Source organism: Varanus komodoensis, unplaced genomic scaffold, assembly GCF_004798865.1.
Source record: "Varanus komodoensis strain SLA01 unplaced genomic scaffold, ASM479886v1 scaffold10, whole genome shotgun sequence".
Classification (NCBI taxonomy): domain Eukaryota; kingdom Metazoa; phylum Chordata; class Lepidosauria; order Squamata; family Varanidae; genus Varanus; species Varanus komodoensis.
Window position 1 is genome coordinate 8,835,656 of NW_025335269.1, and position 25,295 is coordinate 8,860,950.

General features: G+C 42.6%; 1 protein-coding gene across 1 annotated transcript in view; it reads right to left on the reverse strand.

Annotated features, from left to right (window-relative positions):
* Nucleotides 1-25,295, reverse strand: part of CNTNAP2 (contactin associated protein 2) — an 870,382-nt gene that overhangs the window by 52,897 nt on the left and 792,190 nt on the right. Inside the window, exons 22-23 of the mRNA XM_044419123.1 lie at nt 24,076-24,209; nt 20,957-21,050 (exon numbers count right to left, since the gene is read on the reverse strand). Coding sequence (XP_044275058.1) covers nt 20,957-21,050; nt 24,076-24,209 — 228 coding nt within the window. The remainder of the gene's footprint in view (nt 1-20,956; nt 21,051-24,075; nt 24,210-25,295) is intronic.

Below are 25,295 nucleotides of genomic sequence, written 5' to 3' on the forward strand. Positions count from 1 at the left end.
CTGTAGCTTTTTATCAAGTTTAGGTATCACATTCAAAAAGAGTTTGCTTTTTCACAATATTAATTCATTAATTCTGGCAAAAGGGCTGCAACCACTGGGACAGAAATCACCTGGGTGAAAGAAGAAATTAAACTGAGATAGTATGCCATTCTTCTTCAGGAATTCTAAGGTTCACACATTGGTGAAGTCAGCTGTGAACCATCATAGCTTTCACCCAGATTCAGGCAGGGTTAACCTGCTGTCTTTAATAGCAGTGTGCAGGCACAGGTGTGTCATGGGATCCCAGTGCCGTGTTGTGCTCTGACTGACCTGGATGCAAGCAAACATCATGTAAGTAAAGCTACAAATAACTTTCTCATTTTAAAAAGCACACCCTGCATCCATACCTGAGGATACTTGCATTAAAAGTGTCACATGTATAAGCCTTAAGTGAGGGATGCAGAATCTCCAGCTCATGGGCCAACCTGGGCTAGCCACTAGAACTTCTGGGCTTCTTCCAGGGAGCAGAGCTTAAGTTCCAAGTCTAAGGCATTCCTGTTGTTAGCTCTGTCTTGAGATCAGAGATAATACTGGGGGTATTGTTACTGGTGCATTGCACTCGGGGTATCTCTACGGTTAGCTCCAGTCTCAGATCAGAGGCAACGGTACCTATGCATTGGAAGGGGCACTGCAAGGCAGAAAGACTCAGCCCAAACTGGAAGAGCAGCTGCCTTCCCTGATGCTGGCCTGGTAGCTCTGAGTAGCACCTAATGTTCATGGAGGTCCTGGGTGCCGTGCAAAGGCAGGCCCTTGGCCACTGCTGGGCAGTGCTCCTCCCATTTCAGGCCCAGGTCCTTTCTCTGTGCTGGAGGAGGCACAGAACTTTAAGCCTGTCTCGCAAGCAGAGAGAGGAAAAGTGGGAATGCTATCAGGGAGTCAAGAGCTGGTGGGAGTTGTCACTCAAAAGAAGTTCTGTACTCTGTGTTAAGTCATGCTTGGACATGGCTTAAAGTTTAGGTATGGAGGTATGTGTATTTATTTATAATATCTCTATATCAATATTAAAACCCTATGAGGTTTGCATATAAATATTAAAGCCACATTTAAAAACAATCCTAATTACAGTAATATATAGCAGCACAGGTAATTTAATTACAAGTCAGGGAAAGCCTGGGTGAACAGGTGTCTCGGGTGAAGACACATGCATGCAAGAGAAGAAAGTAGCACATCTTTCTCTCTTTCTTGCTGCTGCACATATTGTAGTTTTAGTGGTGACTTGTTACAGACCCTTAAAAACTGTAATGTTTGATGCCCAGACCCTAAATGCAAAGGAGGAAAGTAATCATGAAGCTTTAGTGTGAATTTCAGCACGTACTTTTTTTCCCACCTGTGCGTGAATCATTACATTTGCCACAATGGCCTCTTCTCTACAACGGTTAAAAAAAACAGGAGGCATGCCTTCCTTTGCATAGAATTGGTCACCCTGCATCACTTCACTGGAGCCAAAATTCTAAGAAACTGGCTTAAATTGCTGAAGCAATACAAAGGTCTCACAGTTGAAAAAAAATAACTGAAAAAGAGGAATTATATATTCCCATTCTGTCTCTGAATCCTCAGAAGGTGAAAAAATTAGGAAAGGAGGGAAGTGATACTTCTCATTGGCATGCAGCAAACATAAAATGTGAATTTAATTTAGCATTAATTGGCTACTTAAGTTGATTTGGTGTTTCTGGGAGCCTCTTGATATGAAGAGAAATGTTTCTTGTTGCTTTTCTTTTGCCTTGGTTGGATGCTTTGCTAAGTAATTTCAGAAGAAATGCATCATGGGTAAAAGAGATGAAAGGGGTAATCGGACTGAATTTCCAGAGTGGTAGCTATATTAGGGTGTTGCAGCAAAAACAAAAAACCTTCACATTTTTTGTAGCATAACCCTTCCATGAATTGGAGCAGATACATAAAGTGGCTTAGGCTAAAATGCTCACCCACCCATCACTGAAAAAGGCCCCCTCAACCACTGAGCAACTCTTTCACATTCATGAATATGTGCTTGAGGGCAGATTGCCATGACATGGACAAGCCACTGGGGTGTTTTAGCTCTACTGGATTGTGCCATTGTCTGAACCCCATCATGGTATCTCAGTGTGGTATGTTTGGCTTTTAGAAACCACAAACAGAACCTATTGCCTGTTCTATGGGTTCTTGGTACCATGAGAGCTTGTACAGTCATCCACACCTTGAAAAAAGAACTCATTGTTGTACCAAGGCCAGCACCAGAAAGCCACTTGGCAGGAATGGCCCGTCACTGCCCCCGCCAAGTGACTAGCCAGACTCAACCACTTCCAGCTGCCATTTTGCAAGGCTGTCAGAAGCCTCCCCACTCTGCCTGCCTCCTGCCCCAAAGATTACCTCTGGGGCAGGAGCAGGCAGTGCTACAGAAAGGAGCAGTGTCACTCATCTGATTTTTCTTCCACTCGCCAACACACATGAGGGGCATGAATCAGCCAGGTGGCAATACCTGGTTGGGGGCTGCACCAGTCAGTGAACTTTCCTGCTGCCTCCTGTTCTTGCCCCTCATTGCCAGAGAGGCCTCTCAGGCAAGTGGGAGAGCCCCCTCGCCTTTGCAACTGCTGCAAGGAAGGCACTCAGGTGGGCACAGGGTTGACACACCTCTTTGGCACGTGGGAGCGAGAAAGGGGAGGGATGAGGCAATCAGCTGAGCAGTTCTGCTGCCAACTGGGTACCACAGCCCAGCTGATTTTCCTCCTTGGGCATGCAGAAGGGTGGTGGGGGAATCCGCTGAATGGCGCAGACCCCCAGGCAACCACTGAGCCCAACTTGGATCCTCCCTGCTTTTGCTTGAACGTGGATTTGGCACCCCCACCATACACGTGCTCTAGCAGTTCTTTCTACCGTGGAAGCCAAGGGTGACTGAATGACCCCTCATCCTCTCTGCTGTGCTTCAGGGCGTGAGCCATGTTGTACTACGGGGACTGCCTGACAGCCACAGGAAGCCAACCTTGGCCCACAATCACAGCTGTCAACGAGGGGAGCCTCATTCCATCTGGAGAGCTGAGAGGGAAGGAGATGGCAGGAGGGAGAAGAGTCGCCACCAAAAGCCTGGAGTAAGGGCACTGACGTGCTTTCCCTGGCCCTGCTTCACTGCTGCAACTTGCTTGTGCACTTTCCCTGCTCCGGCCTGAGCAGTGGTGGGGGGAAGAAGGTACAGGAGATGCCCCTACTTGCTGGTTCATTGGCTCTCTGACTGACAAACAAGGAGAGGGCAGCAACGATGGGGTGGAGGGAAAGGAGTGGCAGCAGCAACAGCTGGTGGCAATGGCGGTGAAAAGGTAGATTTATTTGGGGAGGGGGGCCATTAAGTGTGTTTTATTGAAGGGTCTCCAAAAACTCAAGCTGGTACTAACAGCATTTGGCCTCACTCATTCAACATGGCAGATTTTGGAACTAGTTTTCTGAGTTGGGTTGAATGAGAGTTATCTGGGGGTGGAGGAATTTTATACACTTCTGTTGTCATGGATTTATCACTACCTGGTGGGGTTTATTCAGAGAATATAGTTTTAAGAACTCACATTTCAGTGGGATGGGATAATCACTAGTCACAAAGTACAGATGGCTACAGAATGTTATGGCAGCAGATATAAGAAAGGCCTGTGGGTATAAGCCATTTCATTTATGCTGCAGACAAGAGGAGGCATGTGTAATTGAGGAATCCTTGAGTGTATATGGTAAGTTTGAAGCACACACAACAGTCACGCAAACACACGCACACAAAACACATGAGGAACAGTGGATAATTCATCTCACTCACAACACTGACTGTTCCCCAAATCTCAGGGACCAAAGTATGCTTCCCTGCTGAACTGATACGGAGGATGCCCTTTCTTATACTTCAGCAAACTTTTTAAAGAAAAATGAAAAGTGGTGTTTCTGTGTGAGTCACACTCATGGATATGGATCTTTTTTCCAGGGCTCCAGATCTATTTCCAGGAGCAGCCATTGGCGGCGCTCCCTCTTTTTTTTCTTAAGCGCATGTGCCAGGAGAGGGGTTGTCTGTCAGGGGGATCACAGCTATGGAGTGAGGACTGAGCTTTCCAATGTGCTGCAAAAGGCCCCAGATCAATCCCCACCCACTGCAACGTCAGAGCAACAGATCAGCTGGAAAACTTGGAGATCTGCCTTGAGCTTAATTGCCATGGGGGTGGGGGAGGGAGGAATTTCTAGTGGTGTCACAGGAACAGGTTGACTCTCCCCTTGCTGTGTACTGTGGCTGTCACTTGCACTCGAGTCAACTCCATTTAATGTTGACCCTAAGAAGGCATGCCCTCCAAAAAGTCCTGTGCCTTCCTTTATGGAATTAATCCATCCCATAGAAGGGCTTCTTCAGCCTTCGATTTTCCCCAGCATGTCTTCTCCAGTGAGTCTTGCCATCTCATGATCTGCCAAAAGTACAACAGTTTCAGTTCCCCAAATTGCCACCCTCACACAAGGCAGTTAATGTTAAGAGGGAAAAAAGTATTAGTAACAAAAGAAGCTTCTATTTGGAGCAATTTAGATGGTGCATTAATTAGCTGGTCTGCCTTCGGTGACATTTAAATAAATTCAAGTAATTATTTTTGAATTGGTATGCATAGATACATATTTGTGTATGCAAAGTTTACACCAGTTTATATCCTATGGGTTTAGGTCCTAAATCTAGCAATGCCTCAGCCCAGAACATGCCTTCAGAACATGAAGGAGGACAGGCCAGAGTAGAAATAACCTCCTCAAAGGAAGAATAATTCTGCTAGTAGCACTCTTCCTTTCATGACTGAATGGAAGCTGATTGGAAAGAGACCAGAGTAGTGACCCATTTGGAGAGGAAGTGGAAAGTTTGGTGATGCAGAAATAAGCTGACAAGAGCCTTTCATTACTCAGTTACTTATCATAGATACACTCAGTTCTCTTGTGGCATACAGAATACTCTCATACTCATCATCCAGCACCAGCACGTGATAACCAGAATCATGTATCAGATGGGTTGTCATTCTTTTGCAAGGAATAAGATTGTGTCATGGCTCCCTTATAAACATTTTGTAATCAATGTAATTTAATTTGTGTCTCATCCTTCAATCCCTGATGAGATCCAGAAGGCAACTGCTGGCTTAGTAAATCATGAATTTAAAACAAAGCAAGAATAAGAATTAATGGAACAGGTAAAACATTGCAACAGTTAAAATTGTAACATGATTAAACTTAATATAAATTTCACACAGCCATAATATTCAAGAGAATCAGCAGTAAAAACCCCATTAACATCTCTTTAAAGAACTCAAGAGAATAATCAATAAAGAACAGCATTAAAACCTTCTTTCTAGCTTACACTTAAGTCTTAGCAAGTTGCCTGAAGGATAGGAAAGCATGGATAGACTTTGCAAATTTCCCCTGAAAGAGAATTCCACAAGATTGGTACCTACTGCAGAGAAAAGCACCGATTAACGACTAAGGGAAGAATTATAGGTATGTTTAGACAGAAAACAAATCCAGAAATTCCCAAAATTTGACCATTCAGCATGGCTGGGAGTTATAGAAATTTTTCTGTCTAAGTATGCATAGGATTGCATCTTAAGATGCATCATTGGAGGCAAAGGGTCCCAGTTGTTCATCACCTTGCCTCATGCACAGAATTTTATAGAGAGGGTTCAGAAATCACTGACTTCCCTTTGTAACCTTTCATGATTTCCCATGGCTGTTTTTGTCCTTTTTTTCTTAAACTTAAAGCAGGAAAGGGTGGAATAGGCATGCAATGCTTTTGGATTGGTAGTGCTACGACACCCACCCCCCTCCAAATATGGAAACATGCTAGCTGAAGCTTCCACATTTTTTTCAAGGACAGCCCCATCTGGTAATCTGTGCGTGAATTTCCCAGGGCTTCTATGAAGATGGCCAGGCTGTTTATAATTGCAAATAGAGCAAAATAGCAGCAGTCATTATGGCAGTTTTACCCTTTGCTGTTTAGTAAAAAAAAAAAAAAAAATGGGCGGGGGGAGCCAAATAAACCCTCAAGCTGAGCCGTCCTCCTGGATGCAGTGGCACTGCTACTTTCGGAGTTTGCATGGGGTTTGCATCCTTCTGCTCTCCTCTCCTCTCCAGCCCTCCTACTATTGAAATGAATCTTGACTTGAACAGAGAGGGAAAAATGTATACATTCTTTGTATTACCCTCATGGCACGTTAATAACTTTTCCTCCTCTGTTCCCTGGGTGTAATAAAAAGATTCTTTCTGGTTCTGACTGATATTGATGGGCTTTGACCACATAGCAGACACCATGTCTTTAGGTGCCTTCACTGCACAGCCCCAGCTTGGAGCTTGGCTCAGTTCCCAGAGCAGAATTCTGTGCTGTGTCACTCTTCTCTAGCAGATCATGTTCCTATGATTCTTTCCAACCTTGCAGAAATTGCTATAGAAGACTTTGTATTTAATATTATTTATTGAGTTTTAAAAATGTTATTCATTTACATTTTCCACTCTGCCTCATCCTGAAGGTAAGCACGTGTCTTTAGGGACAGGTAACAAATGATGACACCTGCCTTCTCAAATGCTGGCTTGACTTTGGCTATGAACTGCTCAAATTACCCTGCAATTCTTCCTTGCAGCAGCAGAGACAGATGGGCCCCAGGAAGCTTGAGGCATACCTGGGATTTGGAGCCTGCAGGTGCTTCTGATGCTCAAGTCTCTTCTGCAGCTGTGCAGAAACAGCTGTCAGTCCAGGACAGCCTTCTCCTACTTGCTGTCCCCCAGATGTTCTGGACTTCCACTCCTATTACCACCAGCCAGCATGCCCAATGTTGGGAGCAGGGGTCCTAAACACGTAGAGATCTACTTTTGGCCCAGTCCTGGTCTAAGGTAATAGCATCACACACACTTTCAGTTTCCATACAGGGGCTACTGAAGCTGTGTCCTCCAGTCCAGTCATATAACACAGACTGGCAACTAAGTTGTGTAGTTTCAGACTTGCTGGGCTTTGCTGGAACTAATGGGATGAAGGTGTGCAGATGTGGCCACCTTGGGGCACATGCTCTTAGGAGGTATTGAGCCATTGACTTAAAATCTGCATCCATTGGAAGAAAGCCCAGTCTTTTACTCAGGCTTTTAAGGAAATTCCTGGTGGCCTCAAGTTCATTATTGAGGGGGGCAGTTCTGGATTTTCAGCTCCAAATACCAAAATGTCTCAGGCTGGCCCTTCAACACACTGTCACATAATTGTATATGTGAGTTGGCCCCAGAAATTACTCCTATAATCTCTGTAATAGGCAGGGTGCCTTTATGGTAAAGATGTCAGAGAAACCTGCTATGACCTCAAATGAGTTTGGATTTCTGTGAATCCAGCCTGTGGATTCTGCAGGGGGCTGGCATTTTCAGAGCCAATAGGCTTGTGGACTGATTAAAAAAACAAAAACAAAAAAACAAACGTCTTGTGGTAGGATTAATATATTAGCACAAGTGGAACAATCTTTTCATATATACCCCTCCCCGCATTAAATCAATGAACAAATAATGGAAGGAAAGATGCCTTATAATACAAGAAACTCAGATACAATTTCATGAAATTTGCACAAAATCATGGGCTCCTACAGTAACCCATAGTTTGTCCTCCCACTTGTAAAGTCCTACCTTACCCTTGGGAAACATCTTCCTGCTTTTGTTTTTATTTAATGCATGTATGGATATACTGAGAAATGCAGCGAAGAAAGAGCTAAATTGTTCACTTATAGTAGTGCACTGTTCCTTTAAAAATCAAGGTATTCTTACTGCATACGCTATGCAAATGAACACCTTTGTCAAGTTTACCCGGTAATTAGCCCACACTGAATGTGCATGTAAGTTGAAGAAAGGCAAAAAACCCTCTTTCTCTAATACCATTGGTTCTGCTGCTGCACTTGGTCAAATGCCGTTAAATGTATTTTCAGGGAATTACAGGCCAATTTGGCCTTTCAAAGGTTTGGCTGTGGGGGAGGAGGAATGAAGTGAAGGGAGCAAAAGGGAACCTATGGCTACCTTGCATTTCTGTTTGTAAGGTATCCCTGGAATGCAGAAAAGTAGGTGATTATAGATGGCACCGCCTTTGCAAACATACTGCATAGAAAGCATGTAAATACCCTGCACTTTTGGACAACCTGTGCCATATGTGCCAGTTACACAAATTATATGCTGCTTTGTTCTGCATCCTATCATCCTCAGCTTTTCAAGTACCAGCAATCCTCATGACCACAAATGCCATTTCAAAAGAAGCAAGAACCATTTGATAGTCGGGCAGGAAAAGAATGGAGAGGAAAGGCCCTCAGCTGTCAGTAGTGATTTAGATCATACTGCAAAAGATTCAAAAAATGTGAAAGGCACACACTCAAAGATTAATTTGTTACTTCAAATTAATACGGCAGTTCTGTGCTTCAGTTCTCTGGCAGACCCTCAGTGTTTCCTGCCTACTTGGTTCACTTTTCTTTGGTCCTCTGTCTTTTGTTCAGGACTTTTAGGCACTTTTGTCTTCCTCCTTGTTCCCAGCCTCATGCAAGCCCTTCCTGACCGTAAGTGTACAGTGAATCTTATTCTGGCTCTTCTCTCTCATTTGTGCCTTTCTGCCTCAGTGCAGGGTCCACATTTTTGTTTTTGCTTTAAATCTGAAAAGGTATTCAGTAAAGCAGGAGTGTGGAACCTTATCCTCAAGGTCTCAGTCTGGTGGTCTCCTAACTTTTCTGCAGTTTCCTCATTCTGAAGGACAGTGATACCTCTAAGGTTACTGAGAGAGGTGGTAATCCTATGCCCCCCCCCCCATTCCAATGCATGTAAACTGATGGACTTGGCTTATGTGCACCCAGTGGAGGGAGGGAAGTAGCGATCTCTGCTGCCATCATACTCCATCCTGCACATTATCTGGGTGGCTGTTAGCATCTAGGTCAGGGGTCAGCAACCCACGGCTCCAGAGCCACACGTGGCTCTTGAATCCCTCTGCTGCAGCTCCATCTCTCACAGCCGCCAATCTGCACCGGCACAGCCGCTGATCTAAGACAGGTGCCGATTACTGAGCTTTTCATGATTTACTGAGCTTTTTCCCCTGGTAGGCAAACTATGGATAGATTGAAGAAAAGAAAAGTTTCTGAAGAAAACTGAACGTTTAATGGTACGTGGGTAGATTCATTTGCTTTTACTGCTGACGAACTTATGGGGTTTGCTGTTTAATGCATGCAGCCCTTTTGCACTGACTTTGACTCTGCAGGAAGCTGTTCTCCTGTTCAAAATATATGAAAGGAGTCCGACTAGTTTATAATGTAAAATTAAAAATAACAGTTTTTAGTGACTGAACAAGAGCTGCAGCTAAATTATAATGAAGATATAGATCTACTTCCTTGTTTTAAGAAGATTCTTATAAAAATTCCAGCAACATTATTACATTGGAAGAGGGCTGTTTGTTCAATATTTCACCAGGCTATTATTTATATTTGTTGTACTGCAGAAACTCTATTTACTGTATGAAAGTATCAATTAGTCCTTTTTTTATTCAGGTTGACAGCAGACTGCACCCTCCAGTACACGTGATAAAAGAATGAGGGCACATAGAAGCAGATGGCATTTTTGGTTTGCAGCAGGTGGATAATTTAAGTTCAGCTTTTTATTTCATACATATGAGGACACTGAGTATTTTATTTGAAAGTAACTGTCAACCAAGCATCTTTTTTTTTCGGAGTTCAAAATGTTTTTGTTGCATGCAGAAATAAAAATTTGCATTCTCTGTAGCAGTTCATTGATTTCATAAATGCAACGTGCTATAGTTTTTTATACATAGCATAAAGGTAAAAAACGATATATGCAGTGTTATCTTCATTTTAGATGTCATTTTGCAGCTCCTGGTGTTTTCTTTTCTGTAGGAAACTGGTCGAAATGGCTCTTTGAGTGTTAAAGGTTGCCAACCCCTGATCTAGGTAAAGGACTGGGAAAGGGGAGGAAAAGAAGCTGAAGCACTAGTAGGGTGGCCCATAGCATCCTCCCCTCCCCTCCTGGCACCCTTTCCCCCTTCTCTGAGGTGCAGTTCTGCTTTTGGAGTAGGAGCTGATGGAGGTTTTTTTGTGCCCCAGAAGAGGGACAGGGTGAGGCCTCAGCCATCGAAGAATCCTTCTCCCCACTCCTCAGGCATTCTTGGGAGATTGTAGGATGGCATCTTTGAATTAAAATATGCTAGTATTTTGCAGCTGCCTTAGTCCCCTCGCAGCACTAGAATGAAATCCAGTGTGGTGTAGTGGTTAAGAGCATGGGACTGGGACTCAGACGATCTGGGTTCTAGTCCCCGCTCAGCCATGGAGCCAACTGCGTGACTTTGGGCCAGTCACAGACTCTCAGTCCAAGCTACCTCACAGGGTTGTTGTTGTGGGGATAAGATGGAGGAGGAGATGTAAGCTGCCTTGAGCCCTTTGTAGGAAAAAGGCCGGATATAAATCGAAAAATAAAATAAAATAAAATAAAAATAAATCCCCACTCCATCCACCCTGCCCATGAATTTCTCTAAACTGTATTTTGGTCCTGGGTGAACCTCTGCACTAAATATTGTGCAGAGGTAGGCACAGAAAACAAAAAGTCTCCTTGAGAAGGCAGTAATTTTGATAGTTCCTCTACTGACAAACAGGGAAATTCTAGTCTCTACTAGATAACTGAACAATCCTAGACAATTACAGATACAAAGGGGAAAGGATGAACTTTTGTTGCACCTTCTCAGTGAAAGGCAGGAACAAAGTTACCACAAATGATATGGTGTATGTATAAATAACCACCTAGATTCTTTTTCAGGGAATGACTGTCTAGTTCAGCCTTTGTTAAAATCTACTACTATGATCTTTTCCCCTACCTCTTCAGACAGCTTTCTTCCTCTGTCAATGGTAGGGAACACAAGGTATCTCTAACACATTAAATGGTGCTTCCACAAACAACTTCACAGAAATGACAGCAAAATGATAATTTGTGAGACAAAAGTGTCATTGTGTTCAATACACAGAGGAAAAAGAATTCTAATGCTCCAACCATCAAACCACAAAAAACAAAATATATTACCCTATCTGGCAGTTTGTCTTTCTCAACAAAATAGCAGCATAATTCTTTTATTCTGTGATCCATATCATTTGTGAATTATCACATGTATAATAATAGAAGGCTTTCACTGAAGGCTTCCACTGAAAGTAGATTAGAAATGAGGTACATTTAATTCACATAAAAGCATGCAACAACCTGATCCAAAACACTCTTCTAAGGTGATTTCAAATATATCCCACCTTTACTAAAATGCTCAAAGGCAAGTCTCAGCATATTGTTAACCATATCTAGCAATTTTCCCTCTCTTGTAGATGTGTTTAAGAATATCATTTCTTGAACTCTTGATCAGGAAATCCAACTAATCCCTTTTAGTGTTGTGACACTGACTTGGTTTTATGTGAATAGAGAAAACAGCCTGCTGATATAATCCTGGAGCTATGAAGGTAAAAGAGAAGGTCAGCATAATGGCTTGAGAAAGCTGTTTCTAAATTGCTTCCTCTGTGTCTTTCCATCAATACTATTTTATGCTCCCTTTTCCTAAACAATAGGAATTTTCAGGGACAAGCCTTTACAGAGTCAATTTCCTTGTAAGAAGGTAGTACTGAAGAATGTGTACCCATATTGCACAGTATATTTGTTTGGTACAATAAAGGATAAAAGTATAGAAGAAGGGCATAGACAAGCATAGTCAGGCAGTGCTAGTCTTAATTCAGCACCTGGTAGATTCTTGCTATCCAACTTCCAAAATACAGGTCCTGCATTTTGCTTGCTCAGTTTTTTTTTATGTGTACACTCTCCTAGACAGGACTCCTCCCTCAATTCCTAATTCTACAAGTATCAGCTGACCATTAAGCCCCGAGTATCAAGCAAATTCAGCTATCATTGGCTGGGTTTGCACAACTGCAGAGTAGAAACCATGAGTGTTGTATGGCTCTGGGGTGGTTCTGATGCCACTCCCCCTCTGTACCTCATTGAGTTTGGATGACACGGGAAGCTGCATTCTGGGAAGATAATTAGGCAAATGGCACAGAGCACAGCTGACACAGTGGGCAGCGAAAAGAAGCCACCATGATTTCTTTTTCCCATGATGATGTGAACCCAGGCAATGACAACAAAACCCACTTGGTACATGGGAGTTGGTGGTCAGTTTTCCCCATTCCCTGAGTGCTGGCTATGCATTGTACTATTTGTCTGATTATCTGCACAGAGCTGTCTCTCTGCTGCAGTTGAACAAAATTCAGGGAAGTGCCCTGGGTTGTTGGCCATGACATCTGAATTGAATTTTGGGCTATTCCAGGTGGAACAACCAATCCTTGCAATTCATATGGATATCGCTGGACTGTTTAGCTCAGTGGAAGTGGTTGGCTGGCAGCCAGCACACCTGCTTGCTCCCAGCTATCCATGGTTTGTATAAATCTTGGGTTGCCATGACCAGTGAACCTGGTCAGTGCCTTCATGGGAATACAGCCTAGTGATGAGTTTGCCAAAGACCTCACAGAATCCTGGTGCACAGTCCTATGAGATGGTTATCAGTATTCATTTTAGTTAGGTCATTCAAACTGTTTACTTAGAACATGAAATGGTTAGTATTTCAGCTTACAATATAATAGCTTATTTTTCACTTGAAGCCATGAAGGTATGCATGATTCCCTAAAGTAGTTATCTAGCTAGTCTGATTTTGCAGTACTCCTGAATACACTCTTGCCAAACATCCCTCTTGTCTTCTTGAAATAGCTCTGTTAAAGTAGATGTGCTGTAGTTTACATGAGCTCAGTCTTTCCTTTATTATTATGCTGAAGTGGGGGTGTTGTTGTTAGTTGTGAAGTCACATCTGACCCATTGCAATCCCATGGACAACATTCTTTCAGGCTCTCCTCTCCTTCACCATCCCCCGGAGTCCATTTAAGCTCACACCGACTGCTTCAGTGATTCCATCTAGCCACCTCATCCTCTGCCATCCCCTTCTTATTTTGCCATCAATTGTTCCCAGCATTAGGCTCTTCTCCAGTGAGTCCTTCCTTCTCACTAGGTGGTCAAAGTATTTGGGCTTCATATTCAGTATCTGGCCTTGTAGAGAGCAGTTGGGGTTGATCTCCTCTAGGACTGACTGGTTGGATCTCCTTGCAGTCCAAGGGACTCACAGCAGTCTCCTCCAGCACCACAATTCAAAGGTCTCAATTCTTTGGGGCTCAGCCTTCCTTATGGTCCAACTTTCCCAGCCATACATTGCAACTGGGAAAACCATAGCCTTGACTATACGCACTTTTGTTGGCAGCGTGATGTCTCTGCTTTTTAGTATGCTGTCTAGATTTGCCATAGCTTTCCTCCCCAGGAGCACGTGTCTTTTAATTTCTTGGCTGCAGTCATCATCTAAGGTGATCTTGGAGCCCAAGAAAATAAAATCTGTTACTACCTCCATTTCTTCCCCATCTATTTACCAGGAAGTGAGAGGACCGGATGCCATGATCTTAGTTTTCTTAAGGTTGAGTTTCAAGCCAACTTTTGCGATCTCCTCCTTCACCCATATCAAGAGGCTCATTAGTTCCTCTTCACTTTCTGCCATGAGAGTGGTATCATCTACATACCTGAGGTTGTTGATATTTCCCCCAGTAATCTTAATTCCAACTTGTGATTCATCTAGCCCCGCCTTTCTTGTGATGTGCTCTGAATATAAGATAAATAGGCAGAGTGAAAGTATGCAGCCTTGCCCAACTCCTTTCTCAATTTTGAACCAATCAGTGGTTCCGTGTCCAGTTCTCACTGTTACTTCTTGACCCGCATATAGGTTTCTCAGAAGACAAATAAGATAGTCTGGTACTTCCATCTCTCCAAGAACTTGCCACAATTTGTTGTGATACACACAATCAAAGGCTTTAGTCTCGTCAATGAAGCAGAAGTAGATGTTTTTCTGGAACTCCCTAGCTTTCTCCATGATCCAGTGCATGTTGGCAATTTGATCTCTAGTTCCTCTGCCTCTTCGAAATCCTTCTGGTAGTTCTTGGTTAACATACTGCTGGAGCCTAGCTTGTAGGATTTTGAGCATAACTTTGCTAGCATGTGAAATGAGTGCAATGGTGAGGTAGTTTGAACATTCTCTGGCATTGCCCATCTTTGGAATTGGAATGTAATTTGACTTTTTCCAATCCTTTGCCCACTGTTGAGTCTTCTAAGTTTGCTGGCATATTGAGTGTAGCACTTTAACTGCATCAACTTTTAGGATTTTGAATAGCTCAGCTGGAATACTGTCACCTCCTCTAGCTTTGTTGTTGCTCAGACTTCCTAAGGCCCATTTGACTTCACATTCCAGGATGTCTGGCTCAAGGTCACCGACCACCCCATCATGGTTATCAGGGACAGTGAGTTCTTTCTTGTATAGTTCTTCTGTGTAATCTTGCCACCTCTTCTTAATCTCTTCTGCCTGTTAGGTCCCTGACATTTTGGTCCTTTATCATGCCCATCTTTGCATGAAATGTTCCCTTCATATCTCCAATTTTTTTGAAGAGATCTCTAGTCTTTCCTATTCTATGATTTACTTCCATTTCTTTACACTATTCATTTAGGAATGCATTCTTATCTCTTCTAGCTATCCTCTGGAATTCTGCATTCAATTGGGTGTATCTTTCTCTTTCTCCCTTGTCTTTCATTTCCCTTCTTTCCTCAGCTATTTGTAAAGCTTCCTCAGACAGCCATTTTGCTTTCTTGCATTTCTTGTTGCAAGGAATGCATTTCTCCCCAGACTTCTCCCTGCTTCATTTTGTACTCCAAGGACAAACTTGCCTGTTATTCCAGTTATCTTTTGGCTTCCTACTTTGGTATTCCAATCCTCCATGATGATAAGGACATCATTTTTTGGTGTTATTTCTAGGTGTTGTAGGCCTTCATAGAACCAGTCAGCTTCATCCTCTTCAGGACCAGTGGTTGGGGCATAGACTTGGACTACTGTGATGTTGAATGGTTTGCCTTGGATTCGAACTGAGATCATTCTGTCATTTTGGAGATTGTATCCCGGTACTGCTTTTCCTACTCTTTTATTGACTATGAAGGCCACTCCATTTCTTCTGAGGAATTTTTGCCCGCAGTAGTGTACCTGATGTTCATCTGAATTAAATTCACCCATTCCTGTCCATTTTAGTTCACCGATTCCTAAGATGTTGATGTTCAGTCTTGTCATCTCTTGTTTGACCACATCCAGCTTGCCTTGAATCATGGATCTTACATTCCAGGTTCCTATGGAGTATTGTTCTTTACAGCATCGGACTCTCCTTTCACCACCAGATACATCAGCAACTGAGTGTCCTTTTGGCTTTGAGGCAGTTGCTTCATTTTTTCTGGCGCTACTAGTACTAGCCCTCTGCTCTTCCCCAGTAGCATATTGGACACCTTCCGACCTGAGGGGCTCATCTTCCAGCATCATATCTTTTTGCCTTTTGGTACTGTCCATGGGGTTTTCATGGCAAAGATACTGGAGTGGGTTGCCATTTCCTTCTCCAGTGGATCACGTTTTGTCAGAGCTTTCTGCTATGACCTGTCCATCTTGGGTGGCCCTGCATGGCATAGCTCATAGCTTCATTGAGCTACACAAGCCCCTTCACCATGACAAGGCAGTGATCCATGAAGTGGAAGTGGGGATGGGGGAAACCCAAATACTTATATCTGCAAGCCAAACTAAACATTGTCATTTTATTCCCGCACTTCAACTTTGTATATCTACATGAAGCCAGATCTTGCTCTGGAAGCAAAAATGGCAAAACTGAGGCAGTTGACCTTCAAGCACATCATAAGGAGGCAAGACTTACTGAAGAAGACAATAATGCCAGGAAAAGTCAAAGGTGAAAGAAGAGAAAGACCAAGTAGGAGATGGATCGATTCCATAATGGAAGCCACAGCCTTGTGCTTACAATAGCTGAGCAGGACTGCCAAGGCCAGGACATTTGCACGATATTCATGTATACGGTCCAGATGACTTGAGAGCAGATAGCAACATATTTGCTAAAGGCAGTGGTTCCTGATTGCTTGGACCAGGATCCACTCTTTATTGAAATAGAAGAGAGTGGATTTTTGTTTGCAGTATACATACGCAACTTTTGTTTTCTTAGAAGTGCAACTGCTCATGGTTTCCTCAGTTTAGAGAAGGCCTGAGGGCAGCAGTGCTACCTTGCTCATTCTTGGACCTCCCAGCTAGGTGCCCAACCCCCTCCCTCAGTGTCTAATTGCTGCTGTTTTTTCAACACATTTTAAAAGATGGGGCACTTGGTCAAAGAACAATGTAACTATTTTGACTCTCAGTAAATATTATACTGGCATCTTGAAAGATCCAGGACAATTATTTCCATGCTACTAGTTTCTCCAGCTACACTTAATGTGCATGTTTTTATAACTGCCTTTAGAAACAATAACCCATGGATTATTTGCATAACCCTCCCCATACTCTATCTCAAATACTTTGTGCTACACTTTCTGAGATGAGTGACTCATATGAACCTAGCCAGGATCAAGCCGGGTGAAAAGAACAACAATTCCTAATTTTTAACGAGGAGAACACTCTCACCACAGTTTGGGGAGAAAAGAAATAGGAAACAGTAGGTGGAAATGAACAGTGGGCTGCTTTTTTTACTAGGTGTATGCTAGAATGAAGTTTCTTTCAGACATGTGCAGGCGTGAGCACACTTGACTGATGAATAACCAGTAATCATTCAAGCCCAGAATGAGCAAAGCACTCATGTGGGCACTTACAAGTGATGACTGGTTGATCGGTCTCTCCTTGAATCTCTCTTTCTCTCGTGCGTGCGTGAGAGAGAGAGAGAGAGAGAGAGAGAGAGAGAGAGAGAGAGAGAGAGAAAGGATGGTGATGACAACAATGACTGATAAAGACATATTCTTCTATCCTTCTTTTCAGGTACAGCAGGCTGCATGGAACATACTACTGAAATAATCAGCAGCTGTCACTACATAATTAATTCACTTTACTCCAAAGATGTGGGAATTCAAACCTGTGAGGTTTTGAGGAAAGGAGGAAACAGATTATTGGCACCTCTTAAGTAACTGGGCATCCTTAGCTACAAGCAGCTGGTATGTGGGTAAATATGGTCCTGTAAGTCAGCCCAATTATTTAGTCAGCTCAACAGGCTTCTAGTTCAAGCTTTTATTAAATGGGTATGCATAAGTGAATAGAAGAACTGAGAAAATTGCATGAAAGCTAGTTTCTTGCTAATTTTATATGGATACAATTAGTGAATTAGTTTCGGCAACCTGCTTAAGTTGTGGCATCCTTAGACTTGCCAAAGTGTGTGGGGCCTGTCATTGAGAGAAAGAAATAGAGTTCCTGAAAAAGGAGGGGGGGGGGAATATGGCGATAATGGAAATAATGGAAATAATAAACTAGCCCATTTTTGTACTGGGTTTCAGGATGGGTGATTTACATGGAGAAAGGAAGCAGCCACTCAAATAAGACTTGGACCTATCAGGTCCAGCAGGTATGGATGGACAGCTTAGCACTGCGGTAGCCCATGGAAGCAGCTTTAGGAGATATGCACGTGAGGAGATGTCCCTCTTCTGTGGCTGCCAGGGTTCAAAGAACAAGGTGGACTGAGGTTGGAGCCTATTTTAACCCTTGTGATGGGACAGCGTGAGAGTGGCATGATAGCTTAAGGTGCCACATAGCATACATTGCTCTGCCCTTTAACAGCTCAGTGCCACTCTCCCTCCCCAAACATCTTCTGTCTGTGGCAGCTGCTTCTTTATCCCTAATGGTGGGGCTGGACCTGGGCCCTTGTTTATTCAGGCAAAGCCAGTAATATAGAGGTAAAAGTGCAGGTGTACATCATGATGGATGGATTCCTTAGCCACAACCCCAAGGAATGTGCAAAAATTCAAGCAAACTATCTCAACAATCCAGTTCCAGCAGCTTTCATCTCCAGCAGGAATAGATCTTTTGTAAAGTGAATGGATCTTAATTGTCCATTCAACAGCAAGCCTCTTTGTATTATAAAAAATGAGCAATATTATTGCTGGGAAAATTTATTCCCCTTCCCCCCACACCTAGTGTAAAAAGTTAATGTAAGCTCAGAAGGAATAGGGACAAGTGAAGGGGGTGGCAGATGATTTTAGCATCCCTGCTACTAAAGAAGTGCTGTTGTTGTGTTCCTGTGAGCTCTGGCTTTGCTATTCTACTGGGAAAAGCTCCAGGCCTATGTGGTTTGCCTACCTTGAATCTGTTATGGAAGAAGGAGGCTTCAGTAGAGATGAGAATTCTTAATGAGAGGGAAGCTTAGATCTTTGGCTTTTATTCCACAGAGGACTCTTATTACATGAGGGATCTTTCCGGAAAGAAAACTGCAATCTGTTAAGCAAATAGTCCAATGCATTTTGATGACTGGAAAACCTTTTAGAAACATTCCTCACACATTGGAAGGCTGAGCTAGCCCAAGGTTAGCTTCTGAACTTCTTTGTATGAATAGTCTTCACACCAAACTGGCATGAACATCAAACAGACCTGTACTTGATTGGTGGGATGGCAAAAAACGAAGGTGTTGGGGAATTAGTTGACAAAAGCAGATATGTGACAGGTAAAATCACATGAACCCTGTTAAATAACTTCAAAAGTTGTGAAATGGCCATTTCTCTTGCAAACATGAAGCATGAGAATTTGATTCCTTGCTATTTCCATGTATGGCAAAAAAGAAACCAGTGCTTCATAATTCAGCAATATGTTTAATGCATGAAAACCTCAGAGTATGGAGTAACCCCATGATTCCAATTACTTTGGTAAGAGTCACATGATCAAAACTCTGCACATTTTAATGTGATTTAGTGGTAGGCTTCAAATGTAGACTGATACAAGCACAGAATTCATAAATAGAAGAAGCAGGATGTTACCTCCTCACCACTCTTTCCTTTTTCACCATGTTGACAGCTGGTTAAGCAAGGATAATTGCTTTCCTGCTAAAGTGTTCACTTTTTAGTCATGAAATAATTAGAACAATACCTTATTAAATAGTGGTTATCTACTGAGACAAGCATAACCAGTGCTCACAATCAAATCCAGTGTGACCACAGCTGTGCATGCTCTACAATTAAAAAATCATATCAGTGTTCTGTGCCAGGGTGATGAAGGAGGAAGGTCTTGGTATATATCACATGTGTCTGACAAATGTGTGAATAAATACTTGTTTTGCATCCATCAAGGCCCAGAATTCTACTGCAGCCTTCAGAGTATAAAGCAAATTTTTCCTCATGCCACCAGACCTATCAGAAGTGAGCCCTATTCATAGCCTGAAGGCTGTAGCAGATTCTTAGTTCATAGCAGGCGATCTTTTAAGGTACACTGGGCAGTTTAAGAAATTGCCCTGCATACTAGCCATTGGGAGTGAGAAAGACAGTTGCTCTCAAGGCCGGCTGATTGGAATTCAGGAGGAGGAGAAAGAGCAGGAGCAGGCCTTGGAATGTGGGCCAATTCTAGATGTTCAGATGAGAGAAGCGGAGATGCCTATCTCAAGGCCAGACTCCGCAGTGTGCAGTCAGCCTCTGAGAATAACCAAGATGTACAGTTAGTTGGAGGGGGCTTGGAACAGGGGAGTTTCTCAGAGACAAAGTGGGTATGCCTCTTGACCCCATGACCTGATGTCAGCAGAGGTAGGTGGCCCAATTAGAGGAGCAGCATACCGAAAGGAGGTCTGCTTGTTTTCAGAAATCCCCTCCCAGACATGCTTATAAGGAGAGTTTCTGGAGGTAAATGCTAGATTGGGTTCAACAAACTGCTCTGTGCATGCTCAGAGAGATTCCTTCTGGGTCTTTGGGCTTCTGGAAAAGGCTTTGGTCGATAAAGAACATTTTGCAAGAAAGGTCCGTAGCTTTGGTTGCACAAAGGAACCATAGTTCATGACAGTAGCATGGGATGCATGACTAGTCACAAAGGACAAATGATGTGCCCAAAAGTGCTTTCCTCAGAGGAGAGGTTGAACCCTTACATTTTAAATAAATCACCTGGACCTACAGTTATTAGATAGAAACCTATGGAACGGAAGGCAAACACTCATCCCCCCTCAATCTCTTTCTCTCTCTCACTCACTGTGGAACACCACCCACAGATGTGTTCTCTCTAACTGCCCAGATACCCATCATGTATGTGTAGATGCATGTATATAGCCATGCTTGTCATCTCCTGGTTTCAAGTTTCTAAAAAACTGCATTCATTCCTTTAGGATCTCTCCAAACTTCCTCCAAATCTTCCCCCTCCCTCTTTCTCTCTCACACATATGCATATGTGTGCACAAACATGCGTGCACACACACACACACATACTCAAAGATCTTGCCTATTCAGACATACAAGTGTGTGAAAAGTCTTGGCCCATAGAGTTGACAACATCCCAGCCTCAGGGACTGGAAGATTTTAAATGGCCGATCAGGATCCAGTTCATATTGGCCACAGAACCTGGATGGTGCAGCATCCAGGCGGAGGCAGAACTGCAGTGAGCAGATGCTTCATATTCAGTATCCAAATCCTGCCCTTTCTGTTTTATTTTGACTGTGGATGCAGATCTGCTGTTGCAATTTCTTGCTAGTATAACTGTACCATAATGAATAACTTGAGCAGCAGAATTTTTAATGAGAATCAGATGCCCAGAGGACAACTGACACAGACTCATGTCCCTGGATGATTTAGTTCTTTCAGAACTCATTTAAACAGGACAGGACAGAAAATTTAGTTACAGTTGATTCAACAATTAAATGCACAATAACCTCAATAAGGCAGCCCTTCTGAGATACTGACAGATGTGAGAATAAATTACTAAAAGGAAAGCTTCAACTAGTCATTAGAAGGGACATTTAAGCAGAGAGCTTTAGGCAATTAATTGGCTGATTAAAGTTGCAGCCATACACAAAGAACTTTGTAAATGGAGTCTTACCTATTACTTTTCCTAGAAAGAGTGACTTCAGTGAAGTAAACTGAAGGTTTGATGGTCCTGGTAGAGTGTATGTTTCCGGAGAATAATGGTCCAGCTGGAAAAAACAAACCATGAAAAAAGGCTATGAGAATTTTATGCATGTACATTGCAATCAGGCTAGGTCTTCCCCAAGGACATTAGGCAACCACACAGTGATCTCAACTTTTAGCTGCTCTTGTTTCACCCTCGATAAGCAGTAAGACCAGAAGAGGATATAACTCAATCTCACTCCAGTTTACACACTCACATAAGAGGTTTGTGCATTTTTAGGCATCTACTATGTGAGTAACTGAACTGAGAAACTTAGAAAACAAAGGCATGTATCTACTGTAGGTTCAACTGAGTTGAACAGAAATCAAAACTAAGCCATTCAAATTTGAGGTAATAAATCCAAATAAAAACATGCCAAATCTTGTTATTGGGTGGTCTATGCTTATGGGTGGGGAGAATTTGGGTTTTAAGTCAGGTTTTGTGTTTGAGGAGAAATCCAACTCTGGCTTTTGTCCATTAAAAAACAAACACACTTATTCCGCACTCATTTGGCCATGCCCAAATTTGGCTTACATGAGTACATGAATTCCACTGAATCCTGACTTATGATTTCTTGCATAATGAGTTTGTTCAAAATTATTCTGAAGCGTGAATGTTGAAAACAAAGCAGAAAACACTCATCATATAGTTGCCTATGCTTGGCACAATACTATGTAATGGAAGTAACTCACTTTGGAGGGGAAATCAGAAGATGTGAAGAAAATGAAGCAAGTTTAAAGCCAACATTTTGGAATGCTTTGGAAGGTTGTTACAGCCAAGTGGAAGTCTTCCACAATCCTTCATTAATTTTGCTGTGGAGCTAACACTGAATTTCATATCAAGAATGGGTAGAAGGTAGAACTCCAAATTTTTGTATTTATCTCCCAGAAGCCCAAGCCAGCATAGCCAATGATTAGGAATACAGGGAGTTGCAGTCCCAGGTATGCTTGCTGCCCATCTTGTGCTATATAATAAAAAACTAGCTGATTTTTATACTGCCTTTTGAATCTATAGTCACACTGTTAGCAGACATGCAATTATATCAGTCTGGTGGCATTCAGATGTGTTGAACTACCAGAATCTCCCAGGCAGTATTAGCCATGTTTAGTACCACCACTTCGAATTGAGCCTAACTGGTAAATAAGCCATCATTTAAAGCTGACTTCAGACATCTAAAAACACAGCATGTCAGAACCCAATACACATATTAGAATTGCTGAACTCAACAGGATTCTTTCGAAAAGTTAAGATATGCTGCCATCTAGTGATCTTCAGGGAGCAAGCTCTTACATGAAGATTTGCAGTTCTGTAAAGCTCATTCAAGTAAACAGAGCAGTGTTGTTAACAATACAAATATTATGTGCATATTTTGCTTGCAAGGAAGATTGCATTTTAGCAATGTTAAGAGAATTAATGATGCTATTAATATATAATTAATTATACTCCATTTTAAAAGTCCTTGTTAATAAGGATAAGGTACAGTTTCTCGATTACAGCCAAAGTTTAACTCTTCTCATTTTCATTTGTTCTAATAGAGGTTTAAAAGTACACGATGCACTATGCCTTTGAAATTAATGGGAAATAACAGTGCTAAATTCTGCCTGGACAGTGACTTTTGGCAGGAACTTTTTATTAGAGTGTAATCCTATGCACGTTTCCAACTTATGATCCTTTCAACTCCTGTTTTTCAGCTTTTAGATATTTTAAAGACTGCATTTCCCCCAGTATTTTGTATTAGTGTTTTCTAGTTTGCTTCTTTAGCTGTTTTTTGTGATGTGATGGAATGTTTTAGCTTGACTACACTGAAATCCAACAGAATCTCAGGAATTTCATGGTTTTCACTGGTGCCACCTCCAAGTTAAGTTCTCAGAAGCAGAACACATAGAAGAAGATGGTTGATAAAAAAAAAACATTAAAACAATTATCCCAATAATCTTGTCAGCTCCAGGGCATAAACAACCAGTATCTATAACTGGAGCACCAGGGCCAGGGATGAAGAAGGATGGACGCTTTGGTGAGATACAGCAGGGCTAGAGGAAAAGGCATAGCCTGGAGCAGGCAAGGGTCAGATACTTAGCAAGGAATGACAGAACCAGAGGCAAAGGCAAGGTCAGGAGCAGGCAAGGATCAGATACCTGGAAAAGAAGTGGGAGGACTAGAGGGAAAGTCAGAGTCAGGAACAGGCAGGAGTCAAGGCACAGATGAAGCCATTGCAGAAATGAAGGTAGCCACCAGATAAGGGCTACAAATATGTATTCATAATTATGGTGAAACTAGTCAGGGCTGAGCATCCTTTCATAGCACCTCTTGTAGCTTCCAGCAGGTTTCTGTGATTGCAGTGGTTCTAATCCCTGCAAGTACCCGCAGGCCTTGTTACCAGCCCTGCAAGTACTTGCAAGGTGAATGAGGCTGCCTGCTCTAGCAAGCCACCAGAAGAAGCTGTGCTGCTCTGCAGATCCTGACAAGTCCAGTCGACAGTGCCAACAATTGGGGCCTTTACAGGAGTCTCTCAAAAATATTCAAAGAGTCCGTCTCTTTTTCCATGGCCAAAGGGTGGTAGTGATGCAAATGATAAGCGTCTTATTCATGTTAAACACATGGCTTGGATTTCTTGCCTTTGTATCTACATTTGGTTGATGAACCCCATATTCCCCTAGTATCATAATGGACAATCCCTAATAGGAATGTTATTACATAACCACGGCAGGTGTCAAGGACAAGCATTGACCAGAGGCCCCTGGAGCTCCTTCTCCTTTTCACCATGGCAGTCTGTTTGTTCCCCCACCTCTTGCTCTGGCCCAGATAGTGGTGTTGGCAAGAAGGTGCATGAAGAGCCATTGCTAGCTTGCTCACCTGCTCTCTGCCTGTCAAGCAAGCAAATGGGAGCTGTGCTGAGAAAGATGAGGAGGAGCAGTAGCTGCTGGAACAACATGGTGGTGAGAAGGTTGAGAGGAAGGCCCCACTGAGGGTGCCTTGCCTGCCTGTGGGCCCTTGGGAACCTGGCACTGGCATAGACCATCACCCCCACAACAGCCACTGCTACACATTACCTGGACAGTAATCGCCTTCCCTGTCCGTGTGATGTTAACACTGTGAGGGTCTCCATTTGATACATTCCTGTGATCTAACTTGATAATATATGGCTCTTTTAAGCCTCCAAGGTTGTATCGAATCTGTAAGTTGCCTATAGAAAGGAACATTCAATAGTTTGTTATTTTATCTGTTTCCTAGACCTTTCCCCCCTTTAAATGTTTTCCTTTCCTCTTCCTAGCTTTCACAGCCTGCCACTGTCATATTTATTCAACTTGTTAAGTTGAATTTCAAGGTCCACGTCACACATTCCAAGGAAGCAACCAACACGGAGCTACAGTCATTCAAGGCTCTCTGGGCACTCTTCCTGCCACAATCAAGTTTTTGCCAGGTACAGGGCACCCCTCCATTTCAGATTGGGATCCCAGCAGGGTGGTGGTGGTGGTTGAGGGGCTTTTAAGTTTTGAACTGAGACCCTGCACTTACTCTAGAGCAGAAATGAGCAAAAGACAGAACTGTTAGAAATAGATACAGTAATGTCTTATCACCTGAAAATGGAATGTGAGGGCAGTAAGGAAGGACTTGTACAGAGTAAGATGAGAATTGCTTTTAGGTCATAAGTAGGAAGTAGGTGAAGCAATGGGACAAACATCTCAGCAACAAAACAGTAGCAAATCTCCATATCCCCAAGCTGGCAGGGCCTATGATTGCAAGTCTGTTAAATAGTATTTTCTTCTCTTTATAACTTCATTATTTATTTAATGCTTTTCTTAGCCACATTACAAGACTACATTCCTACAGCAGTTTCCAAAATAAAAATGAACAATTCCATATCAATAGAAATATGGATCAATTTGGAACACATTTAAGAATAAGCTGGTTAAGACAACTTAAATCCAAAACTGAGAGCCGGTGTGGTGTAGTGGTTAAGAGCATGGGACTGGGACTCAGATGACCTGGGTTCTAGTCCCCGCTCAGCCATGGAGCCAGCTGGGTGACTTTGGGCCAGTCATAGACTCTCAGCCCAACCTACCTCACAGGGTTGTTGTTGTGGGAATAAGAAGGAGGAGGAGAATGATGTAAGCTGCCTTGAGCCCTTTGTAGGAAAAAGGCAGGCTATAAATAAAAAAATAAAATAAAATAAAATAAATAAAACTTATATAAACTAGCAAAAACTACTTTTATACTAAAAACCTTTCAGTTAAAAGCCAAATTGAACAAATACTTTTAAAAACCTCTC